General features: G+C 38.0%; 3 protein-coding genes and 1 long non-coding RNA gene across 4 annotated transcripts; 1 reads left to right on the top strand and 3 right to left on the bottom strand.

Annotated features, from left to right (window-relative positions):
• The first annotated feature begins 547 nt into the window (after positions 1-547).
• LOC117574494 (aminopeptidase N) lies at positions 548-11,342 on the top strand. The gene is made up of 8 exons (XM_034258331.2): positions 548-1,012; positions 6,923-7,648; positions 8,480-8,635; positions 8,697-9,413; positions 9,465-10,128; positions 10,196-10,398; positions 10,455-10,763; positions 10,820-11,342. The coding sequence occupies exons 2-8, from the start codon at positions 6,924-6,926 to the stop codon at positions 11,049-11,051; spliced, it is 3,006 nt and encodes a 1,001-aa protein (XP_034114222.1). The 5' UTR covers positions 548-1,012; position 6,923; the 3' UTR covers positions 11,052-11,342.
• Positions 11,258-12,525, bottom strand: LOC117574495 (UDP-xylose and UDP-N-acetylglucosamine transporter). The gene is made up of 2 exons (XM_034258332.2): positions 12,424-12,525; positions 11,258-12,368 (listed from the first exon to the last, which is right to left on the bottom strand). Exon 2 carries the CDS (start codon positions 12,362-12,364, stop codon positions 11,384-11,386), a length of 981 nt encoding a protein of 326 aa, XP_034114223.1. The 5' UTR covers positions 12,365-12,368; positions 12,424-12,525; the 3' UTR covers positions 11,258-11,383.
• A 407-nt stretch (positions 12,526-12,932) lies between these two features.
• LOC117574386 (uncharacterized) lies at positions 12,933-14,570 on the bottom strand. The gene has a single exon (XM_034258220.1). It carries the CDS (start codon positions 14,568-14,570, stop codon positions 12,933-12,935), a length of 1,638 nt encoding a protein of 545 aa, XP_034114111.1.
• Positions 14,571-17,109: 2,539 nt separating this feature from the next.
• Positions 17,110-19,354, bottom strand: LOC117574324 (uncharacterized). The gene is made up of 4 exons (XR_004572775.2): positions 19,334-19,354; positions 18,939-19,042; positions 17,358-17,567; positions 17,110-17,286 (listed from the first exon to the last, which is right to left on the bottom strand). It is a non-coding gene; the product is annotated as an uncharacterized LOC117574324 (long non-coding RNA).
• Between the last annotated feature and the right edge of the window lie 229 nt (positions 19,355-19,583).

Below are 19,583 nucleotides of genomic sequence, written 5' to 3'. Positions count from 1 at the left end.
GTGTATTGAAAATATTTTAATGACGAAATTACAAAGCTTAGCTAAGTTCCCATACAATTATTGCAAGCAATTGTAAAGTCATACTGTAAATTGTGCAAATGAAAATAGATTTTATGGTATTTTGCTTTATGAAGCATGCAATTTAAATACTTTCACTTCTACGTTCTGTGTTATGTGTGTGTGTGTGCGTATTTGGTATAAGAATCTTTTTTACTCACTTTTCAAGTCGTTTTTCTTCACGTTTATTTAATTTTTGAGGGTACATCCATTGTTTATTAATAAGTGCACTTAAATATTATATTTTATTACACTTGCCACAAGTTTTACACATTTGCCGACCGTTTAAAATATTTATATCGTCTGTTCTGCTTAATTTTCACTCTCACTATTTCGCCGCCAAAAACACACTAACGCACCCACTCACAAAAACACCGACTGAGAGACAGTGCAAATTCTCCACGCCGCGCGTTGCTCTCTTTATTTCGTTTTCGATCTGTACGTGAGTTGCGATTATGTTGGCGCTCTTGCCGTTGTTGTGCTGTTGTTGCGCTTTCAGTCTGTTCTCGACAGTTAGGCGCAGCGGTTGTGTTTTTCATTCCCTACAGCGCATCAGCTGCCGGCGCCTCAGTCACAACACTTTCAATTGCATTTATATGCAGAAACTCTTTGTATGAGCTCATACAGTGTCGTGAAGCGGTGGAGGAGAGTGCGAAAAGTGAATTCATCTTCCTGGCAGCAGCAATTTGTTTACTTTAATTCAATTATTATCAACGCGCGCCTGTTCTAGTGAAAGTATTGCCTTGACCGTCAGACATACATATGCAAATTTTCGCTTGTAATTGTATTAGTGACCACTGAGTGCCTCCGCTTGACTATCCGTGCGTGTGTGTGTGTTTGTGTAAAGTGCTGTGTTTACTGCCATATGCGAATAACACAAACTGCATAGCTGTAAAGCTGACGAAAAGAATAAGTGTGCAAGGAGTCGGAAGAGAACTGCCAACAGGTTGAAAAGGTATGTAAATATGCAAAAAGAAAGAAAGAAAGAAAAAAGCAAAAACAGATTAAAATTCATTTATCGTCCCTTTTAATTTGATTTTAATTTTAAGTGGATATTGCTTTTTGCCACGGTTCAACACAAATCCAGATGTTGTTCCATCAATCTACTAAAGCTTTTGGGGCCTGTCGTTGCTATGAGAGACGTCGGCAGCATCACACACATACATATGTACATATGCTCTGCGTGTGTTTGTGTGCATATGCTAATATAAGCCGTGAACTTATCGACACTCCATTTAATTTCGTTTTTATTTCTGCACAATTCAAATGTTGTTTATTTTGTATACAATAACCTTCCCCACCCCCCGTCGGTTCCTCTTCCGTTGACTTTGTTGTTGATGCTTTTGCGCACATCTTTCAGCATCATCTTTGCATCTGTTAAAGATAAACAACAAATTAATTTCTGTACACCCGGCTTTTCAACATTAACAGACACTTGATAGGCTCCTGCCATCCCTACCCCTCCCTTTGACAAGCAATAAAATATGTTTCTTTATTTACAGTAAGAGCTTCATTAAGAAAAAAATTGAAATTTTGCAGATCATTAAGAAAAACTGAAAAATTTATTAACTTGGTTAAATTTTTATTTATTTATTTATTTTTTATTTAACAAAGAAAAGAAAACTTTAAAAAATCTAGTTAAAATAATAGAATAATACCAAATCTTCGGGTATATTCTATTAAAACCTTTAAAAATAAAAAGCAAATGACATTTAAAAAAAAAATACACTGTTGAATCATTAAAATAAAACTTTCCAAATTACATATAATTAAATGGGGTGAATGGCAATGAAAAAATGGCATATAATAATAATAGTAACTGTGAAATCATTTTAAACAAAGTTTTTAACAAATATATCGCATATATCGCATCAAATTAAATTGTCTGATTTTTGTTGTATTATTTACAATCTTTCATCTTGATAATAAGCAAATTTGTTGTGTAAATATTTACATGGGGAATTTCCATATTTTGGCATATTGAAATTTTCGGATATTTGTGTTAATTTTCGCTTCAATAAAAACTTCTATTCAATATACAAGAAATGTATATTTTTTTAAAAACTATTTATAAACCTAAAAATGTGTACATATTTGGATCGCCTTAGTTACCAATTAAACTAAATATAGCGAAACTATGTCAAGCAATTGACCAAAAATAATTTCGCTATCGACAGCTGTGCTTGTCTGTTCCGTTCGCCGAGTGTTCACTGTACATAAATGCCAACGTACGTAGTACGTACGAATACGTTCATTATTTATGGTCTGCTCACGCAGGATTAATAAATAATTCGTTGCTAAAAAATTTCCTTAATTAAATGAGCACTCTTTTTTTTATTATGACCATTCATAGACTGAATTCATAAAGTGTGTATACACAAAAAAAAAAAAAAAACTGACGGAAGGAAAGAACGAGAGAGATACAAAAAATAAAGTAAAATAAAAAACAAATGCAGAAAAGTCTATTTAACTTTGGGCCGAAATTTGATTAGAGCCCAAGTGCAAATTGGCAAAACCAAATGGAGATCACTTCTTCATTGGTACCAAAATGATTTCGAATTCGTACTAAATCAGGGTGAAGCAATTGGAGAGGAGAGAAGATGGGGGGAGGGGTTTGGCAAGCGCATGCCACATAAACATTAACATCATCATTATGATAATCTGTCATCGTGTAATAAATAAACTTTTTATGGCCATAGCTGTCTAAAAATGCGTGCGAGTGAAAAACAATTTCAAAGCAAAGCCAGAGCAAAAGCAAAAGCCGCGGGGCACACAAGCGATTAAATCTGTTTTCAACTGTTTTAATCAAATGGACTAACACACACACCCATGCACATATATACTAACATATTCATAGATGTGCTTTAAACACACCCATGTACATCATTGAAGGCGAGTCTGCAATTCATGTCCTTGTATTAATTATTTGCCACACAGAGACGAAGCGTTGTTGTCGTTGTCGTCATCATCATCATGAGCACCTTAATCATCATATTCGGTCATCTTCATTATCTTTTGCCTACGCATGTGATCAATAAAATATAATTCTATAAATTGGACCCTCGCCATGGGACAACGACCAACGACAACAACAACGACCATTCGAAACCCCCGTTTTCAACCAAATCCACCCAACCAAGTGTGGCACTCCCCAAAGACAGACGAGGGCGACGCGTCGTCGTCTCATTTCAGCTTTTTAATGAAGGTCACAGGGTCAACATCGCTCTGCCACAGTCACAGTCGCAGTCACAGCCACTGTCACTGCTGCGGTTGCTGTTGCTGTTGCTGCCACAATCGCCCCAGCATTTAATTGTTGCAATTTGCAACAGCCAACAACACAGATCAAATTAATGTCATAACTCAACTCAATTAGCCGGGACATTCGGGGACATTCATATGCCACTTATTATTTTTTCTTGTTGTTTGCGAAATTTGCATATTCGAACAGCACAAAGAACAAGAAGCAATCGAGCGTATTCGACAGCCAGACACTTCTTGACGAAGTTTTAAAGGTTGAGAAGAAAAATTTAAGAAATAATGAATTACTTTGTTATGGACATTAATATGTCACTTATTATTTTCTTTTTTATGCGAAATTTCCGAACTCGAACAGCAGAAAGAACATGAATCAATCGAGCGTATTGGACAGCCAGACACTTCATAACCTAATTTAAATGTTGCAAAAAGAAATTTAACAAATAATAAATAATTCTGTTATGGACATTCATATGTCACTTATTTTTTTATTTTTAATGCGAAATTTGCATATTCGAACAGTACAAAGAACATGAATCAATCGAGCGTATTCGACAGCCAGACACTTCATAACCTAATTTAATGATGAGAAAATAAATTTAACAAATAATAAATATCTCTGAAGAGCATAGAAAGAAATTCTCAAAACACTTAAGCAAAACTATCGTTCTAATAATCTTTAAAATATTTAGTTCCGTTCGGAAACAGGTTGCTCTTTATATTTATTTTAATATATATTTATTTTAATATTTTAAATATTTTAAATCTTTAAATCTTAAAAGTCAAAAATTAGCTTTGAAGCAATTTAAAATATAATAAAGTTCCTAAATATGCATAAATACATTAAATATCAAGCTTGCTGTATATAGAGTGCTGTTCAGAGTTGCAATCAACAATTGTTAATCTTCTTTATAAGAAATGGTCATCACTCTTCAACCTTTGACCAAATTGTTGCTAATTGAAAAGGAAACTTAATTGAATTAAGCTGCTCCATAAGCTTATCTCTGGACAGCATGAATAATTTCCTATAGTCTATAGTATATATGGTATGATGATATTTTGATAGCGTCTGGAATTGGCGCTTTTAATTCTCGCATAACAAGTTGAAGATGGTAAAAACCGCAAATGTTAATTGTTCGCAACTTTTCAGAATTCCCTACCGAGAATTAGCATACAATTAATTGTAAGCTTTAACGCTTTGTTGCGGAGGAAAAAAAAACCCGCTAAGAGAAAAGTGCCAGCCACTTATTGAATTCGTATTACATGTGTTAACTGAAATTGAGCACTTGCTGTAAGACCTGTTTTCTTGTTAGTTAAAAGTTCCTAAAGATTTGAACAGTGTTGTGATGACGATCGTAACAAACTTTAACATGTGCTTAGTTTGTGTAATGAGAAGTCATTACACAACATGTCATAAAAAGCTTTAAAATTTAGTATACATTTTGTATTATTTCGTTAAAATAAAAATTGCAAATTTATTTTGAGTTTTGCAAAACGAAAACAAATTTCAAATGAAGTAAACAGACTTATTTTACTGCCAATTTTAAAGCTGTCTTAATGAAACATGTTATAGATGTGTCTTTAAGTTGTTAAGCTGGTTGATTTGATTATAATATATCATATAATCAACAATATAATAAAATGAAAAAGGTTTTTATGAAAATCAATTACTAAAATAGCAATCCTAATTCATGCTTCATAATTCAATCTAATTCATGCTTCAAGCTGTAAACATTATAAACTGGTTGTTTTGATTATACATTGAAAAGATTCAATTATTAAAATAACAATCTTAATTCAAACTTTATTAAAGTTCCCCAAAGAATTCAAGTGTGAAAAAGTTCTGTCTTTGCTTTACAACTGTAACTTAAACTTTCAATTTGAGGCAAGTGCAAGTGATGTTTAAGTAAAGACATTACCAAAAGGGGAAGTTGTCTACTTTTGTGATTTTGACCATTTTAAGGGAAATTCGGGGAATCCTTTGTGCTGCACTGCGTCAAGGGGTTAATCACATAACATAAATATGTAAGCAAGCGTGTGCAACCCTTTTTGTTAACCACACAAAACTAAAGAAGGAGCTCAAGGGTTTTGTCGCAAGGAAACCACTTAAGTGGCAATCGCTGGCTGAGATTGCAACCTGCAGTTGCATATCGAGTTACTACGCTGCAGCAAAGTAATGCTGCAACCACCACAGTTCTTGCCACCTCTCAATCGTCCAACTTCAGCACAATTAAGTGACACAAATTGCAGCGGAAGTGAATGAGGAAGTGGAAGTGGCAATCGAAGCGGATGTGGTGCTCTTAACTAACCGCTTTTCAGGGATCGAAAATAATCATTCTTAAACAAAAATCATATATTTGGAAGAAATTCAGTATGAAATAAATTATATTTCTAAAGGAAACTTTACGTATCATCTATGATTTATGATTTTTAAGACTTTTATGGTTCACAAAATAATTTATTTTTCAGAAACTGAATAAATTTTGAACCATAGTCATTTAATATCACAAAAACTATAAATAAAAGCTATAAAACTAAAAATAATAAAGCCTATTTATGATCCTGTTGATCAAAATAAATCTTAAGTATAAACAAATAAATTTGCAGAATAAAAAAATTTCCGCAATAATGGTTGTGGTCTCAAATGTATTAATACATCACGCAATAAATCGTATGACTAAGACTAACGCGTTTTTTTTTGTGATCCGAATATGTTTTATTCCTCAATATAATCTCCTTCAAGAGCAATTCAATGATTTCATAGCTTGGTCAATTTTGTAATACCTTGTTCTAGAACATTATATATTGTGTGAAGTTTCTTTACATTAATTATTAGAGTAGAGGAACAAATATTTAAAATTTAAATATGGTTAATTCTCTTGCGAAAAATGTGTCTTATTAAAGTGTCACTATTTACAGTAAAGAAACATAAACTGAAGCAATTTGAAAATTAAGTAAAGGGTATCCTAATAGCTCTGGATTAGCACTATATTTAGAGCTAAGATTGATCTTAGGAACTTGTTCTGTTTTACGATAAAATATATAAAATTCATTCATTTATTTTGATTATCGTGCGAATTCATTCATTTTTGCAACAGAAAAATAATTTCAAAATCATTCGTAGCTTTAATTAAAGTGCTAATCAAGAGCTGTAAGCTTCAACTTTATTGAAAATTCGTTTAAAGTAAGAGGTTTGAATTTTGGATTAAGAATGTTATGAGGGATTGTGCAAGTTACTTAAGAAATACTATTTTATACCGCAAAACTCTTACTGCAATGGGGTCTTACTTACTTTGACTAACAACCTGAAATATTTTGCACTCAATTGTATATTTTGAATGTAGTAATATGTCAATATACCAAACATAGCCTATGATATACATTTAGTATATATTTTATGATTAATACTTCACTGTTTCGATTTTATTCTCAATGGGTAGCGGATACTTCACAGTCGAGCACACTCGACTGTAGATTTCTTACTTGTTTTCATATTAAATAGCGTCGCACGCGATATTTTCGTCAGAGATTTACCGATATGATCGTTATAATGGAATTTTGTGGTACAACTTATATTTATTACGTTCTCTACTATTTTCATCTACTTCAGCATGGTGGTCAAGGAAGTGCCGCTGCACGAGAATCTCAGCATGGAGAATCGTCACGGCAACGCCACGCCGAATGTGGCAAGCAACAATGCAACGAATCCAGTGACGACAACATTCTCCAAACGCTACAGCGTCTCCCTGATGACAGTCGTCATCCTCGCCTCGTTCTTCTTGTGCACAATGCTTGCAGTTGGCTTCATTGTCTATAATTTTGCCACCTGCGGTCAATTTGGGCCTGAAAATGGTGAGGAAATTGTTTGCACCAGCATTCGATCGCACAACTCGAAGGCAACGCATGGCGGCGACGATGGCCCCAAATACGATCAGGATGTGCGTTTGCCACGCTCTGTGCAACCACTGAAGTACAACATCACGCTGGTGCCACAGATGGAGGGCAACTTTAGCTTCACAGGCATCGTTCAGATCCGTGTGCGTGTTCTCGAAGATTGCTACAACATCACCATGCATGCCGAGGATCTGAATATTACACGCAACGATGTCGCCGTCTATCGTGTGATATCGAAAGGAAATAAGGATGAATGGGAACCGGATAGTTTGCGCATTCACCAACAGTATCTGGTGGCTGCCAAGCAGTTCTTCATCATCCAGTTGTACGACAAGTTACAACGCGGTGCGGAGTATGTGGTGCACATTCGCTTCTCGGGCATCATCAAGGACTATCTGCAGGGCTTTTATCGCAGCTCCTACGAGGTGCTCAATGAGACGAGGTAAGGAAGATTTAATAGGGACTTTGATTATGGTGAAAGGCTAAACATTAATAACTATTATGGTAGCTAGAATTAAGGTTAAAATCTACTCAATTAAATTAGAATTAAATAAGCTGCAAAACACTTGGTAACTAAAGTAATAATTCAAAGTTTTTATTGTATTGAGTTACAAGCATGGGAAAAAACGAGTAAGAATGCTACAGTACGGTATTATTCTTATAATATTTTACTAAATACTATACTTATACTACTAAATAAATATATATAGAAAAAATACTAAAACATACCGAAACCTATATTTGGTATATTGATATAGTACTGTATTGCAAAAACAGTAAGAATGCTGCAGTGCGGTATTATTTTTATACTATTCTATACCACTAGTACTAACTTCTATACTTATGCTACTAAAATAATATCCCCAAAAATACTGAAACATACCGAAGCCTATATTTGGTATATTGATATAGTACTGCATATTCTATACTACTAAATACAATACTTATAATAATAAATTAATATACCGAAAAATATTAAAATATACCGAAGCCTATATTTGGTATATTGCTTTAGATCTGTATTAAAAACATGCCATAGAGTACAATATATACCAGATTGTTAGTCAAAGCAACTTTTAGAACCAATTTGTGTACCTCAACCATCAACCGCATGTTCTGAAACACTTTGATGAAATTAGGAACTGATTAAGCTAATTAATAATAGTTTAAAAATACTTTAAATATAAGTAGTGTAGTAGTATGTAAAATATAATATAGAATTTTAAAGCCCTTACTAAATATTCCCTCAACTGTTCTTCTATTTTTTATGCAGATGGGTTGCTTCCACACAGTTCCAGGCTACAGACGCTCGACGCGCCTTTCCCTGCTTCGATGAACCTGCGCTTAAAGCCAACTTTACGCTGCACATTGCGCGACCACGTCACCTCACCACCATCTCCAACATGCCCATCGTATACAGCAACAATCAGTGAGTTACTAAACTCTATTTAAATAATACAACTCTTCATTTATTCCCTTTTAACTTACAGCGATTCCATACCCAACTATGTGTGGGATCACTTTGCCGAGTCGCTGCCCATGTCCACCTATCTGGTGGCCTATGCCATCTCTGACTTTACGCACATCTCGTCGGGCAACTTCTCCGTTTGGGCGCGTGCTGATGCCATACGTTCAGCGGAGTATGCTTTGAGTGTTGGGCCCAGAATACTTGATTTCCTGCAGAACTTCTTTGGCATTGCTTTCCCCTTGCCCAAGATTGACATGATTGCGTTGCCAGAGTTCCAGGCAGGCGCCATGGAGAACTGGGGCTTGATAACGTTCCGTGAAACCGCGATGCTTTATGAGCAGGGCGTGGCCACGGCCAGCAATAAGCAGCGTGTGGCTTCTGTGGTGGGACATGAGTTAGCTCATCAATGGTTCGGCAATCTGGTTACGCCTAGCTGGTGGTCAGACATTTGGTTGAACGAAGGCTTTGCCAGCTACATGGAATATCTGACTGCCAATGCTGTGGCACCCGAATGGAAGTTGCTCGATGAATTTGTAGTCAACGAGCTGCAAACCGTGTTCCAACTGGATGCATTGACCACGTCGCACAAGATCTCGCAGGAAGTGGGCAATCCACAGGAAATTTTCGAGCTATTCGATCGCATTTCATATGCCAAGGGATCGACTGTGATACGCATGATGAGTCACTTCCTCACCGACACAGTTTTCCGTGGAGGATTAAGCAAATATCTGCGTGAGATGTAAGTGAAGTCTGCTCTAAGTAATTCCCTTTTTAAAAGCTTTTTTTGCAGGGCATATAAATCCGCTACGCAGGACGATCTGTGGCGCTTCCTCACCGATGAGGCCAAGGCATCTGGTTTGCTGGACAGCAGCACGAGTGTCAAAGCCATAATGGACACCTGGACTTTGCAGACTGGTTATCCGGTTGTGAAGATTTCGCGTCATCCCAATTCAGATGCCATTCGCCTGGAGCAAGTGCGTTTTGTCTATGGCAACAGCAGCAAGTCGGATGATGGTTTGCTTTGGTGGATACCCATCACATACACCACTGCAACCGAGCTGAACTTTAACAACACTCGTCCCCTCACTTGGATACCGCACACCAAGACCTACGAGCTGCAGAATCGCAATCTATCAACTGCCAAATGGTTCATCTTCAACATACAGCAGACGGGTTACTATCGTGTTAACTACGATCTGGATAATTGGCGTGCCATCACCGCACATCTGATGGATGAAGTGCACTTTGCAGAGATTGTGCCCGCGAATCGTGCACAGTTGATCGATGATGTTATGAATTTGGCTAGAGGATCGTATCTATCCTACGATACAGCCATGAATCTGACGCGTTATTTGGCACACGAAACAAATCATGTGCCCTGGAAAGCAGCCATCACGAACTTTAACTTTATCGATTCCATGTTTGTCAAGTCAGGTGACTACGATCTGCTTAAGGTAAGGTTGAGAACTTCAATCAATTCCTTGTTCTTCACTCACTAACAATGTGTTGTCATCTTTGCAGAACTATTTGCTGAAACTTCTGGTTCGCGTATACAACGAAGTTAGCAAAGAATTGCCGAGTGACGATGAAAACATTCCGCTGTTGTTAAAACGTGCCGAAATTCTTGGCATGGCCTGTCATTTGGGTCTTCAGAGCTGCATTTCTGAGAGCACTAAGCAATTCCAAAACTGGGTACAAACACCCAATCCCGATACCTACAATCCGTAAGTCGAAGTTTTAATTTCCCATCTTCTATAACTAATGTTCTTGCTTTTTAAAGAATCAATCCGAATATGCGCGGCATTGTCTACTGCTCGGCCATTCAGTATGGCACGGAATACGAGTGGGACTTTGCCTTTGAGCGGTACTTGAAGACAAATGTGCCCGCCGAGAAGGAGATACTACTGAGCGCCTTGGGCTGTTCCAAGGAACCTTGGCTGCTCTATCGCTATTTGCGCCGCTCTGTTGCCGGCCAACACATACGCAAACAGGATGTATTCCGGGTATTTGCCGCTGTCTCCAATACTGTGGTGGGACAAGAGATTACCTTTGACTATCTGCGCAATAACTGGAAGCACATTAATGAATAGTAAGTGCTTATTTTATTTATTCAAGCTACTTAAACTAATCATTTAAACTTTGCAGCATGGGTTCGCAGATATCCAACATTCATACGTTGCTTAAGTTTGCCACGAAGCGCATGAACTCAAAGTTCCAACTGGCAGAGTTGGAGGAGTTAGTCCACGATGCACACTGGGCATACGACAGGCCAATTCAACAGATCATGGAGCAGGTGGACATACGCGTTGATTGGATGAATCGCAACTACAAATCGATTGTCAAATGGTTGCAGCGGGAATTTGGCATCAGTGCGTAGATCTCCAGTCCATCCAAAGTGTGTGGCTTGACTGGATTCGAGCTGCAGCAGTATTAGAAGGGACAGGCAGAGAGATCGAGAGATACCGATCGTGTATTTAAGTGTATCTTTTATTAGTATTTTATATGTATGTGCGTCCAAGAGCCATAAAGCCAAAGAAACAATTGCATTGAGAAATCGTCGTCACAGCAGCAGTTTTTTGTAACTTTACTTTTAACCAATTGTACTTTTATTTCGTATATATGTGTATTCTATTGTAATTTGTACTTAAATGTAAAATGGAATAATCAATCTTTGAGACTTTGTTCATTATAGCTATAAGTTCGGAATACTTAATGAGTTTTCACAGTCTTACGCTTCGAGCCAAAGACGTCGGCAAAAAGCAAAGTGCCCGCAAAAACAAGCAAAGTGCCCAGCCAGTGATAAAGCGTGAAGGGATTGCGAAAGTAGATTATAGAGAACACCAAGGAGACAAATTTGCGAAGCGTTAGAATGAAGGTCACTGTCAGGGAACTGCATTCGGTGGTCAGATAGTAAACCGAGCTGATGCACAGATGCTGCATCAGCACATTGCCCAGCAGATAGAGCAGCAACAGCGGCACAGCAATGCCACCGAGGCCAGGCAGCGTATAGGGTTCGCTGGCCAGTGCCAAGTTCCAATGATTGCGTATGTTGTCGTGGAGGCACAAAAAGGCGGGCAGCGGCAACAGGTGAGTGTAGAAGAGCGCCTCCCTTGCGCATTTGCCATGCTTGCGATACAGCAACTCCTGTGTAATGCCCATGTACGAGGATATGAACAGAGCCAGCACCAGCAGAAAGACGCCCACAAACCACCAGAACATGGCTGCTGCCGTCAGCAAATCTTCTCCAGCCGGCACTTCAATTTGTCGGCTAGAGAAATAGGTACAAATGAAGATGCCGATGGTGATCATGACAACAGCCACATATTGTCTGGGTTGATAGCGTCGCTTCAACACCAGGATGCCAAGGCACATGTTCGATATCAAGCTGCCGCCACGTATGATCATGTGCAGCGTCATGCCCACTTTCAAGTGGAACACGTAATTGTTGCACACGCTGGTCAAGAAGAACATGGCCACGAGCAGAGCATAATCACGCAGGCTGACAACGCGCTTGGTCCAGCCGAATTTGGCCGTAAAGATGAAGCCCTCGAGGGCAATAAATGCGAATTGTGCTGTCGTAATTAAATTACCAGCCCCGGGATCCAATTTGACCAGCGATTCGAGGAAAACAACGGCGCCGCAGCAGCCGAGAAAAACGCTGCCAATGGCCAAATACGCTCGGCCCTTCATTGCACTGCAAAAGTACAAAATTGTTAGAAAAATTGTTAAATTGGCTTAGTATAACCTACTGCTGGCCTATTAACTGGGCTACTGGCCTTTGGCCAAAACACACTTTCTATTTGCCCATGTCAACAAAAACAAAAGCAGCAGGTGGTTATCGATAGACCTGTGGATTAGTATGCTGCTCACAGCCAAAATTTGCAATAAAAAAATTAGTTAGTTAAAACTATTAATATTATGGCAGTTTTATAAATTTTCATGCATATTAAGTGTTTTTAAAATTATATTTAACTTCCTAAAATAATGCTAGCGAAAGTTATCGATAAGCAGCACGAAAAATATCGACTCTACCACCCATGGTGGGTTAATTTGTAAAACTCACCACACACGCAACAGGCACACTTTGTGTTTTACAACACAGAAAAGCGCGTAATTTGAATTTGAATTAAGAAGCAAGCAAACGGCTTATAAAATAAACAATATGAAAAACGAATAATTGAATAATTGGTGTTTTATTAATTATTTTTGATTTTGTCTTTTTTATATAATACTCAACAACATATCAACTGTTATGTTATTATATGTCCATCCAGCTGCGCTTTAGTCGAAATCTAATTAGCTCACAGGCAAACAGAGTTAAGCTAATGAGCACACATATCGCATAGAAGAAAAACACATGATGCACATCCCGTATCTTTAATGGCCGTATCACGTGAGGATCGCTAAAGTTGCGCATATGCAGCCGACCCGCTTGAACCATGTAGTGGAAACTCTTGGCCGTCCAATGTGCATAGAGACCCGACTGTCCAAATTGTAACATGAGGTGATCCAGCGCAGCACGATGCGGCGAGTTCTCGGGTATGACCAGAGCAAAGGGAATAAACTGATAATAGCACAGATCCTGGGAGAAGTAAAACAAAGGCCTCGTGCTATGCGACTGTTGCTCCTCATAGAGCAACCACTTGGTGTGGGTGACAGTGTAGGCAAAAGAAGTGTTCAGCGAGTTCCGCAGCGCTATTAGCTCCGACATCTTATCGCTCAGCTGGAAAATAGCCGAATACTGAGTTCGCATATCAAAGTCATAGGCGTTGTATTCACTGCGTAATCCAAAGACGCGTAATTTCGACTTGTCCAGCGCAGCAAAGCTATCGATGGGCGGCTTCGAGGGCGGCGCAACAAACAAGGAGACCAGACGACCCAGCACATTGGTGGCCAATAGCACAGCCAGCAACCACCAACCGATGGAGAGCAGACGTCGATGCCGTTGCCAACGTCCGCGCAGCGATTCGTAGATTAGCCAAAGCACGCAGAGCAAGCAAATAGTCTGGACGGGCATCAGCCAGGCATAGGAATCCCTTACACCAATGAGAGGTTCCTTGGGCAACATGGTGCACCAGCTGCCCATGTGCACGGGATAAGCGTACTCATGATAGCGTTCAATGTAGCGCATCGTCACCGGCTGCACACTGGCTGCGATGTCAACATAGCCATCTCTGGCCAGATCTAGCACTTGAATGTGACTCAAGGGTTTATCCTGTTCGGGAATGTAGCTGAGCTGCAGCTGCGCATTATGTTTACGTGCATATTCCTCCACCATGTTCCAAACGTAGCCAAAGAAACGAGGTTGTCCCCGATCATCGAAGGAGAGTATGGAGTTGGGTTCGGAGAGATCAGGCTGTGTGCGTAAGCGAAAGCCCTTCAAATCCAAACTCTGCTCGGGATATAAGTTGTAGAATTGCTGCTCAAATCTTTCCTTTCTTAGCTCGAATTGCGGATAAGCAGCGTAGCTATAAATTGACTGCGTTTCTCCAAAGTTTGAGAAGATAGCGGCCACATTCAGCATCTCATTTTGACGGCAGAATAACAACACTCGACTGACCAGACCCACATCCTCTTCACTAGCCAATTCGATGAGCACTTTGGCCTGTCTTAGGTGCTGCAGCGATTGCGTCACCGTGCTTAGCAAATCCCTGCGATATATCCTGGGCAAACAGGCCAACACCAACAGCTCAGCATTGATGAACTGACTCAGTTTGAGTGTTGCCTCCGAGCGCCAGATTAGCCAGGGTATCGCGTTGCCCGTCCATTCTACCCAGTGCTCCAGTTGGCAATGCTCTCGTGCATCCTCGGGGCCAAAGTACAAAATGGTGCTAAAGTTGTTGAAGCGCACAATGCTCGAGAGGAGCTCAGCGTAGATGAAGTGACTATCGCTCATTACGAAGGACTAAAAGAAACTCGATGCGAGTTCTTCGAAATAAATTCCGAACTAAACAAAGTACGTAAGCACTTGAAATGTACCCTGCAACCTTAATGGAGCAGGTATACCTAACAGATAAAAGATTACGGTCAGTACATCCTATTAAGAAATTCTTTAACTTTTAATACAACATTTAATATTTATTGTTCCTTCTCTTATAGATCTTGAAGTTAATAAGACATATTTTGATTATTCATATGATATAAAGTATAAATTTATATTAATTTATTCCTTCAAGCTGTTGTACATCTTCAGAATTTGAGTGTTAGACCTTTACTTTATTAACAAGTAATGAATTTCAACATTATAGTTTCCTTTATATTGTCCATTTATTAAAGTTACTTCTCAATTTTTTAAATTCGTCTTATTTACAGGGTATTTGCTAGTCATATAAGTATACTTATTTATGTTATTTCTATTTTTGGACTAATTACAAAACTTTCTGTGGAAACTCCATAAAGTTAATGCGGGTAAATATTGTCCCAGGTCTCGAAAAACTTTCGTATTCCAATATAGCCCATATAACGTCATTTCGTAGAAGTGCGTAGTTGAGTTATTAGCAGTTTAACTACAACTTAACAGGTTGATACATCCAAATTATATAGAATGAGAGCTATGCTGAAATTAGTAAAACAAAAAATTTGATAATTAGCAAATTCTATAAGTTTAGTAAAAACAAAAAAATCAGAAAGACTTTCTTTAGAAGCAGTTTTTACCCTAAACATTTCACCTTGTAAATGCTAAACTCTAAACCACACGTCGTATACTTATCGCCTTATTAACACCAAGAATCTTAAGTTACCATCTAAAGTGTGCTTAATTAAAATATTGTATAATAGAACTTGACTTTTTGGAAGTTCTAAATGTTATGCTAATACGAAAACCAGTTCAAATTGTTAACTGCACATGCATATAGCGCAAACGTTTGCTATATGAAATCAAAAGCAAAAGCAAAAGCGTGCCTGCAAATTCGCAACCAATAAAATCGATAAAATTAAAATGATTCGGAGCCATCGACTCGTTCGAGTTGTACCAGGCGCGCATAAGGCAATAGCTATGCTTCAAATCAATAGCAAATATACCGATGGCTGCCAATCGCCCCACAATTTCGAATTGGAGCCAAAGAGCCCAGCAGCGAGCGACAGTCGCAAACGCAGCGCTTACAAAGTTACACACAACACACACACACACACAGACACATGGATAGCAAGTGCACAGACACACAGACATACATAAATATGTATGCAAAGGTACGCAATGCCTCGAGCCCTCTGCCAATTCAAGCATAGCGCCAAGCATCAACTGCAAATGGGGGAAAGCACACAGACAAACACACACAGACACACAATACATACATACATGCTTATGCGCAGTCTGCGACAGAATGTCTGTTAATGCGCATGTTAACTTAACAGTTGACAAACAAAACTGTTAAACAGTAGCCAATTGTAATAAATCAAGCAATGAATACAAATTTATTTGCATGGCAAATTATTGTTTAACAAATGATGCATGCTTTGAAATTATACAGTTTTCATGCTTAGAAGTTCAGCACATTAATTACTTATAAAATAATTTTGAGTAAAAACAGATGAAAAGGGTATTTCCCTATGATTTATTTCATTTCTTAGCTAATCACAAATTTCCAATTTTGGATGCTGATAAAAGTTTGCTACGGCTGCTGCTGCTGCAGGGTATTGGAATCTCTCCCATGCACGCGTTTGCGCTGTTTCATTTCTTGCTCTCCCTCTGCCTCTGTCACTCTTTCACTGACGCTCTCTCGTTCATTCTAACACGACGCTACACACCTTCCAAGCACACATTTCTATGTACCTATGCATGTACGTGTGCGTGCGCGTGTGCCTGTGTATTTGTGTATGCTTGGAACGTGTGCGAGTGTGTGATTGTTGTTCTCTCGCCGCGCATCTAACCTTCTTCTTTTGCTGTTCTAGAGCGCGTTTGCCGGCTGCTTTTGCTGGGCGCCTGGTAACATATTCACATGTTTTCTAATCGCGCTTAGTTGGCGTTAGATTCCGTTTGATGACGCGTCGTGGGGCAGTTTAGTTGTTGGCACAAATGCTTAGAAGTGCACCAACAACAACAACAGCAGCAGCAGCAGCGAGAGTGTTTGCGTAGTACACAATGTGTTCCTCATACCCACTGAAATGACAAGTGGGGTATGATAAAATTGAATGACTGCACGTGACTGGCGTTGGAAGGGACTTTTTTATACACTTTGACTTATGAGCTACTTTCTACCCTGTGTAATTGCATTTTAGTAGTAATTTAACCAAATTAAGGAAAACAAATTAAAATCTCTAAAGCACGGGGTATTTTCTCGTCAAACAATCAACCTATTGAACCCTTCAATATGAAAACAACAAACAGTTTTTTGAATATAAACATTTATATTTGTAAAGTAATTTTTGTGTTGGAATAAATATTATTTAAGAGATTCGGAGGAACATTTTATAAAATATGTGTGAACATGTAAACATTTATAAAAACTTATTGTATATTTGTACAGAAGACAAAAACTGTATGATTCATATATTGTTTGTATTTATTTATGCTGGAACAATTATGCAGGTCAACTTGGAGGACCGTTCAAAAGGCAACAGATGTAAGCAGATGTAAGATGTAAGTTCAATGTTTCTGTAGAGATTTTCCAATGCTAAAGGAATGGGGGAAATTAAATTTTTTTACTCATGCAATTTTTAATTTGGCAATAATCAAGCTGCTTACCTGATTTAACTGGAGAGTTTATTTTTTAAATCATTATACAAATCACCAGCTTTATCCTTAGCATCATTACCGATTTGTCCGATTTGATCATGCAAATCGCCGTTCTTATCATGATAGTAAACAAAGTAAACTACCAATCCAATAATTACGAAGAGCACAAAGAAGGCACTGATGATGGACACAAGCATGCTAAGTGCGCAGTTGAAGCAGCTGTAAAGAAAAGATACAATATTAGAAATGTGATGTTCACATAACATAAATGTCATTCTAGTGCTTTAATTAAGATATTCTAAACATTTCCTGATGTTCGTGTATGACTGCATTATTTTACAGTCCAGTCAATTAGTAATGCATACTAATTAGAGTTCACCTAGATCATGGCACAAACTAAGTATGGTTATACATGCATGTCCTTTAATTCGTACAGTTTCACTTTCAACCCTTGTTAGCATACTCCTCTCCTAGTTATTGCATTTACGACTTATGCTTATAAACAACAACAAAAAAATGTCATTATGACGATTGGCGCCCAGCTGGCGGTTAACTGAGCTGAAGGTTGTTGTTGTTGTTGTTGCTGGTGTCCTCGATTGTCCTGGGGAGGTTGGATAAACAAAGTTATGTCGTCGCGCCCGAGTGGAGCCAGCGACTGTCTGGAGACGAGACATCCGAATACGCACTTGAATTCAAATACACATATTTGTGTGCAAATTAATGTGATAGTCTTTTTAATACCCTGTATACTGTTACTGTACTATGTAGTAAGTTTAATTGCTAAACTTTTTTGATACGATGATAATATTTCCTAAGGTTAATTTTTAAGAACAATTCCCCAACTAATCTACAACCACAAAATAATTACAGTTAAAAACAAAGCAAAAAATGAGCATACTTTTTAATAGTAAAGAATTAATAATAAATTTAAAGTTAAATAATACAAAATTAACAATTCCCCAATGATGCACAATGTAATCTAAATCTACATAAAGTTTGTTTCGAGTACTCTTCTGATTATTTCTAAAGTATTGAGACTACCGCATAGTGTTTCTTCAGTTCTGAACCATGTCAAGGATATAATAAAAAAGTGAGTAGCTGAATATAAGCACGCAGTCATACATAGCTGGGGATAGAAGTAAACGAAATAGGGGTGGCCAGCCGTTCTATGAAGTTGATAATGCGTAGCATGAGAATACTAATATACTTACATATATGTATGCATGTGTCATACGCATAATATCATTTGGTCATGAAACCCTATATATGAATTTTCTCTGTTACAACAAACAAAAACAATCTTAATTTCAAAATTTGAGTGAGCTACGATCTTTCGACTGATATCAACAACTGTATCTTCTTTCTATTTGTACTGGGATATTCTCACGTCGCAAACAGTTCTAAGCCCATAAACAATAGTAGAACTTCCGGTTTATGTTTAACACACAAGTGACGCCTCAACCACTTGACGCACTTTGTTGTCTTACTACTCACTCTTGAAGGAAAGCGCAAATAAAACTTACGCATACATTCGCAAAACTAACTAATTACATACTGAAAAAAAATTACATTTAATTCAATTAAACTTACCAGCACGCTACGTTACCGGTCAGACATTTGCACATTTTGGATTGTTATTGGAACGTTTAATGGAATACAATTAAATATTTTACCACCAGTGGTATTATGTTCAACTGTTGTGGAGAAAATATAAATTTAAATTATTATTATTATTATTGTTATTGCGGCGTGCTCTTAGTTCGCACTTAAACGATGCTCAGAGTAAAGCGAAATGTAAAAAAGGAAGTGGTTGTATATAGAACTTTGTGATCAGCAATTGCCTGAAATATCTTTTGTTCTATTTACAACATTCACTTCAGTCTTTGTATTGTTCTTTTCGTATATATATTTTTACAAATCTTTCAAAATAATTGAAAATAATTTAATCGCAATAAAGCGAGCGCACAACGACAAACACAACATACCACGCCTGCAGATGTGGAGAAACTGAAAACGAAAACTGTCTGGCAGCTGCTCGACGGCAAATTGTGCTCTGTGAAGCAGAGCAGAAACGGAGGACAGTAAACAAATGTGAGCAATCGCATGCACAGTGGTGCGCTCTTGATGTACTTGGAGCACTTTTTAGCAAGCTGCTTGACAAATGTTCGAAATTAACAAGAGACATTAAACATATTTATTTAGGCCTATGCTACATCCACTGTGCCTTCAACCATT

This window comes from Drosophila albomicans, chromosome 2R (genome assembly GCF_009650485.2).
Source record: "Drosophila albomicans strain 15112-1751.03 chromosome 2R, ASM965048v2, whole genome shotgun sequence".
Lineage (NCBI taxonomy): Eukaryota > Metazoa > Arthropoda > Insecta > Diptera > Drosophilidae > Drosophila > Drosophila albomicans.
Note: the sequence above shows the minus strand (reverse complement) of the source record. Positions and strands in the feature narration are given on the sequence as shown.

Bases quoted from the DNA above. Each gene is read 5' to 3' on its own strand.
- LOC117574494 (XM_034258331.2), top strand. From the start codon at position 6,924: ATGGTGGTCAAGGAAGTGCCGCTGCACGAGAATCTCAGCATGGAGAAT. The intron at 7,649-8,479 runs GTAAGGAAGATT...TTTTTTATGCAG, and splicing joins GAGGTGCTCAATGAGACGAG to ATGGGTTGCTTCCACACAGT. The intron at 10,399-10,454 runs GTAAGTCGAAGT...TGCTTTTTAAAG, and splicing joins AATCCCGATACCTACAATCC to AATCAATCCGAATATGCGCG.
- LOC117574495 (XM_034258332.2), bottom strand. From the start codon at position 12,364: ATGAAGGGCCGAGCGTATTTGGCCATTGGCAGCGTTTTTCTCGGCTGC.
- LOC117574386 (XM_034258220.1), bottom strand. From the start codon at position 14,570: ATGAGCGATAGTCACTTCATCTACGCTGAGCTCCTCTCGAGCATTGTG.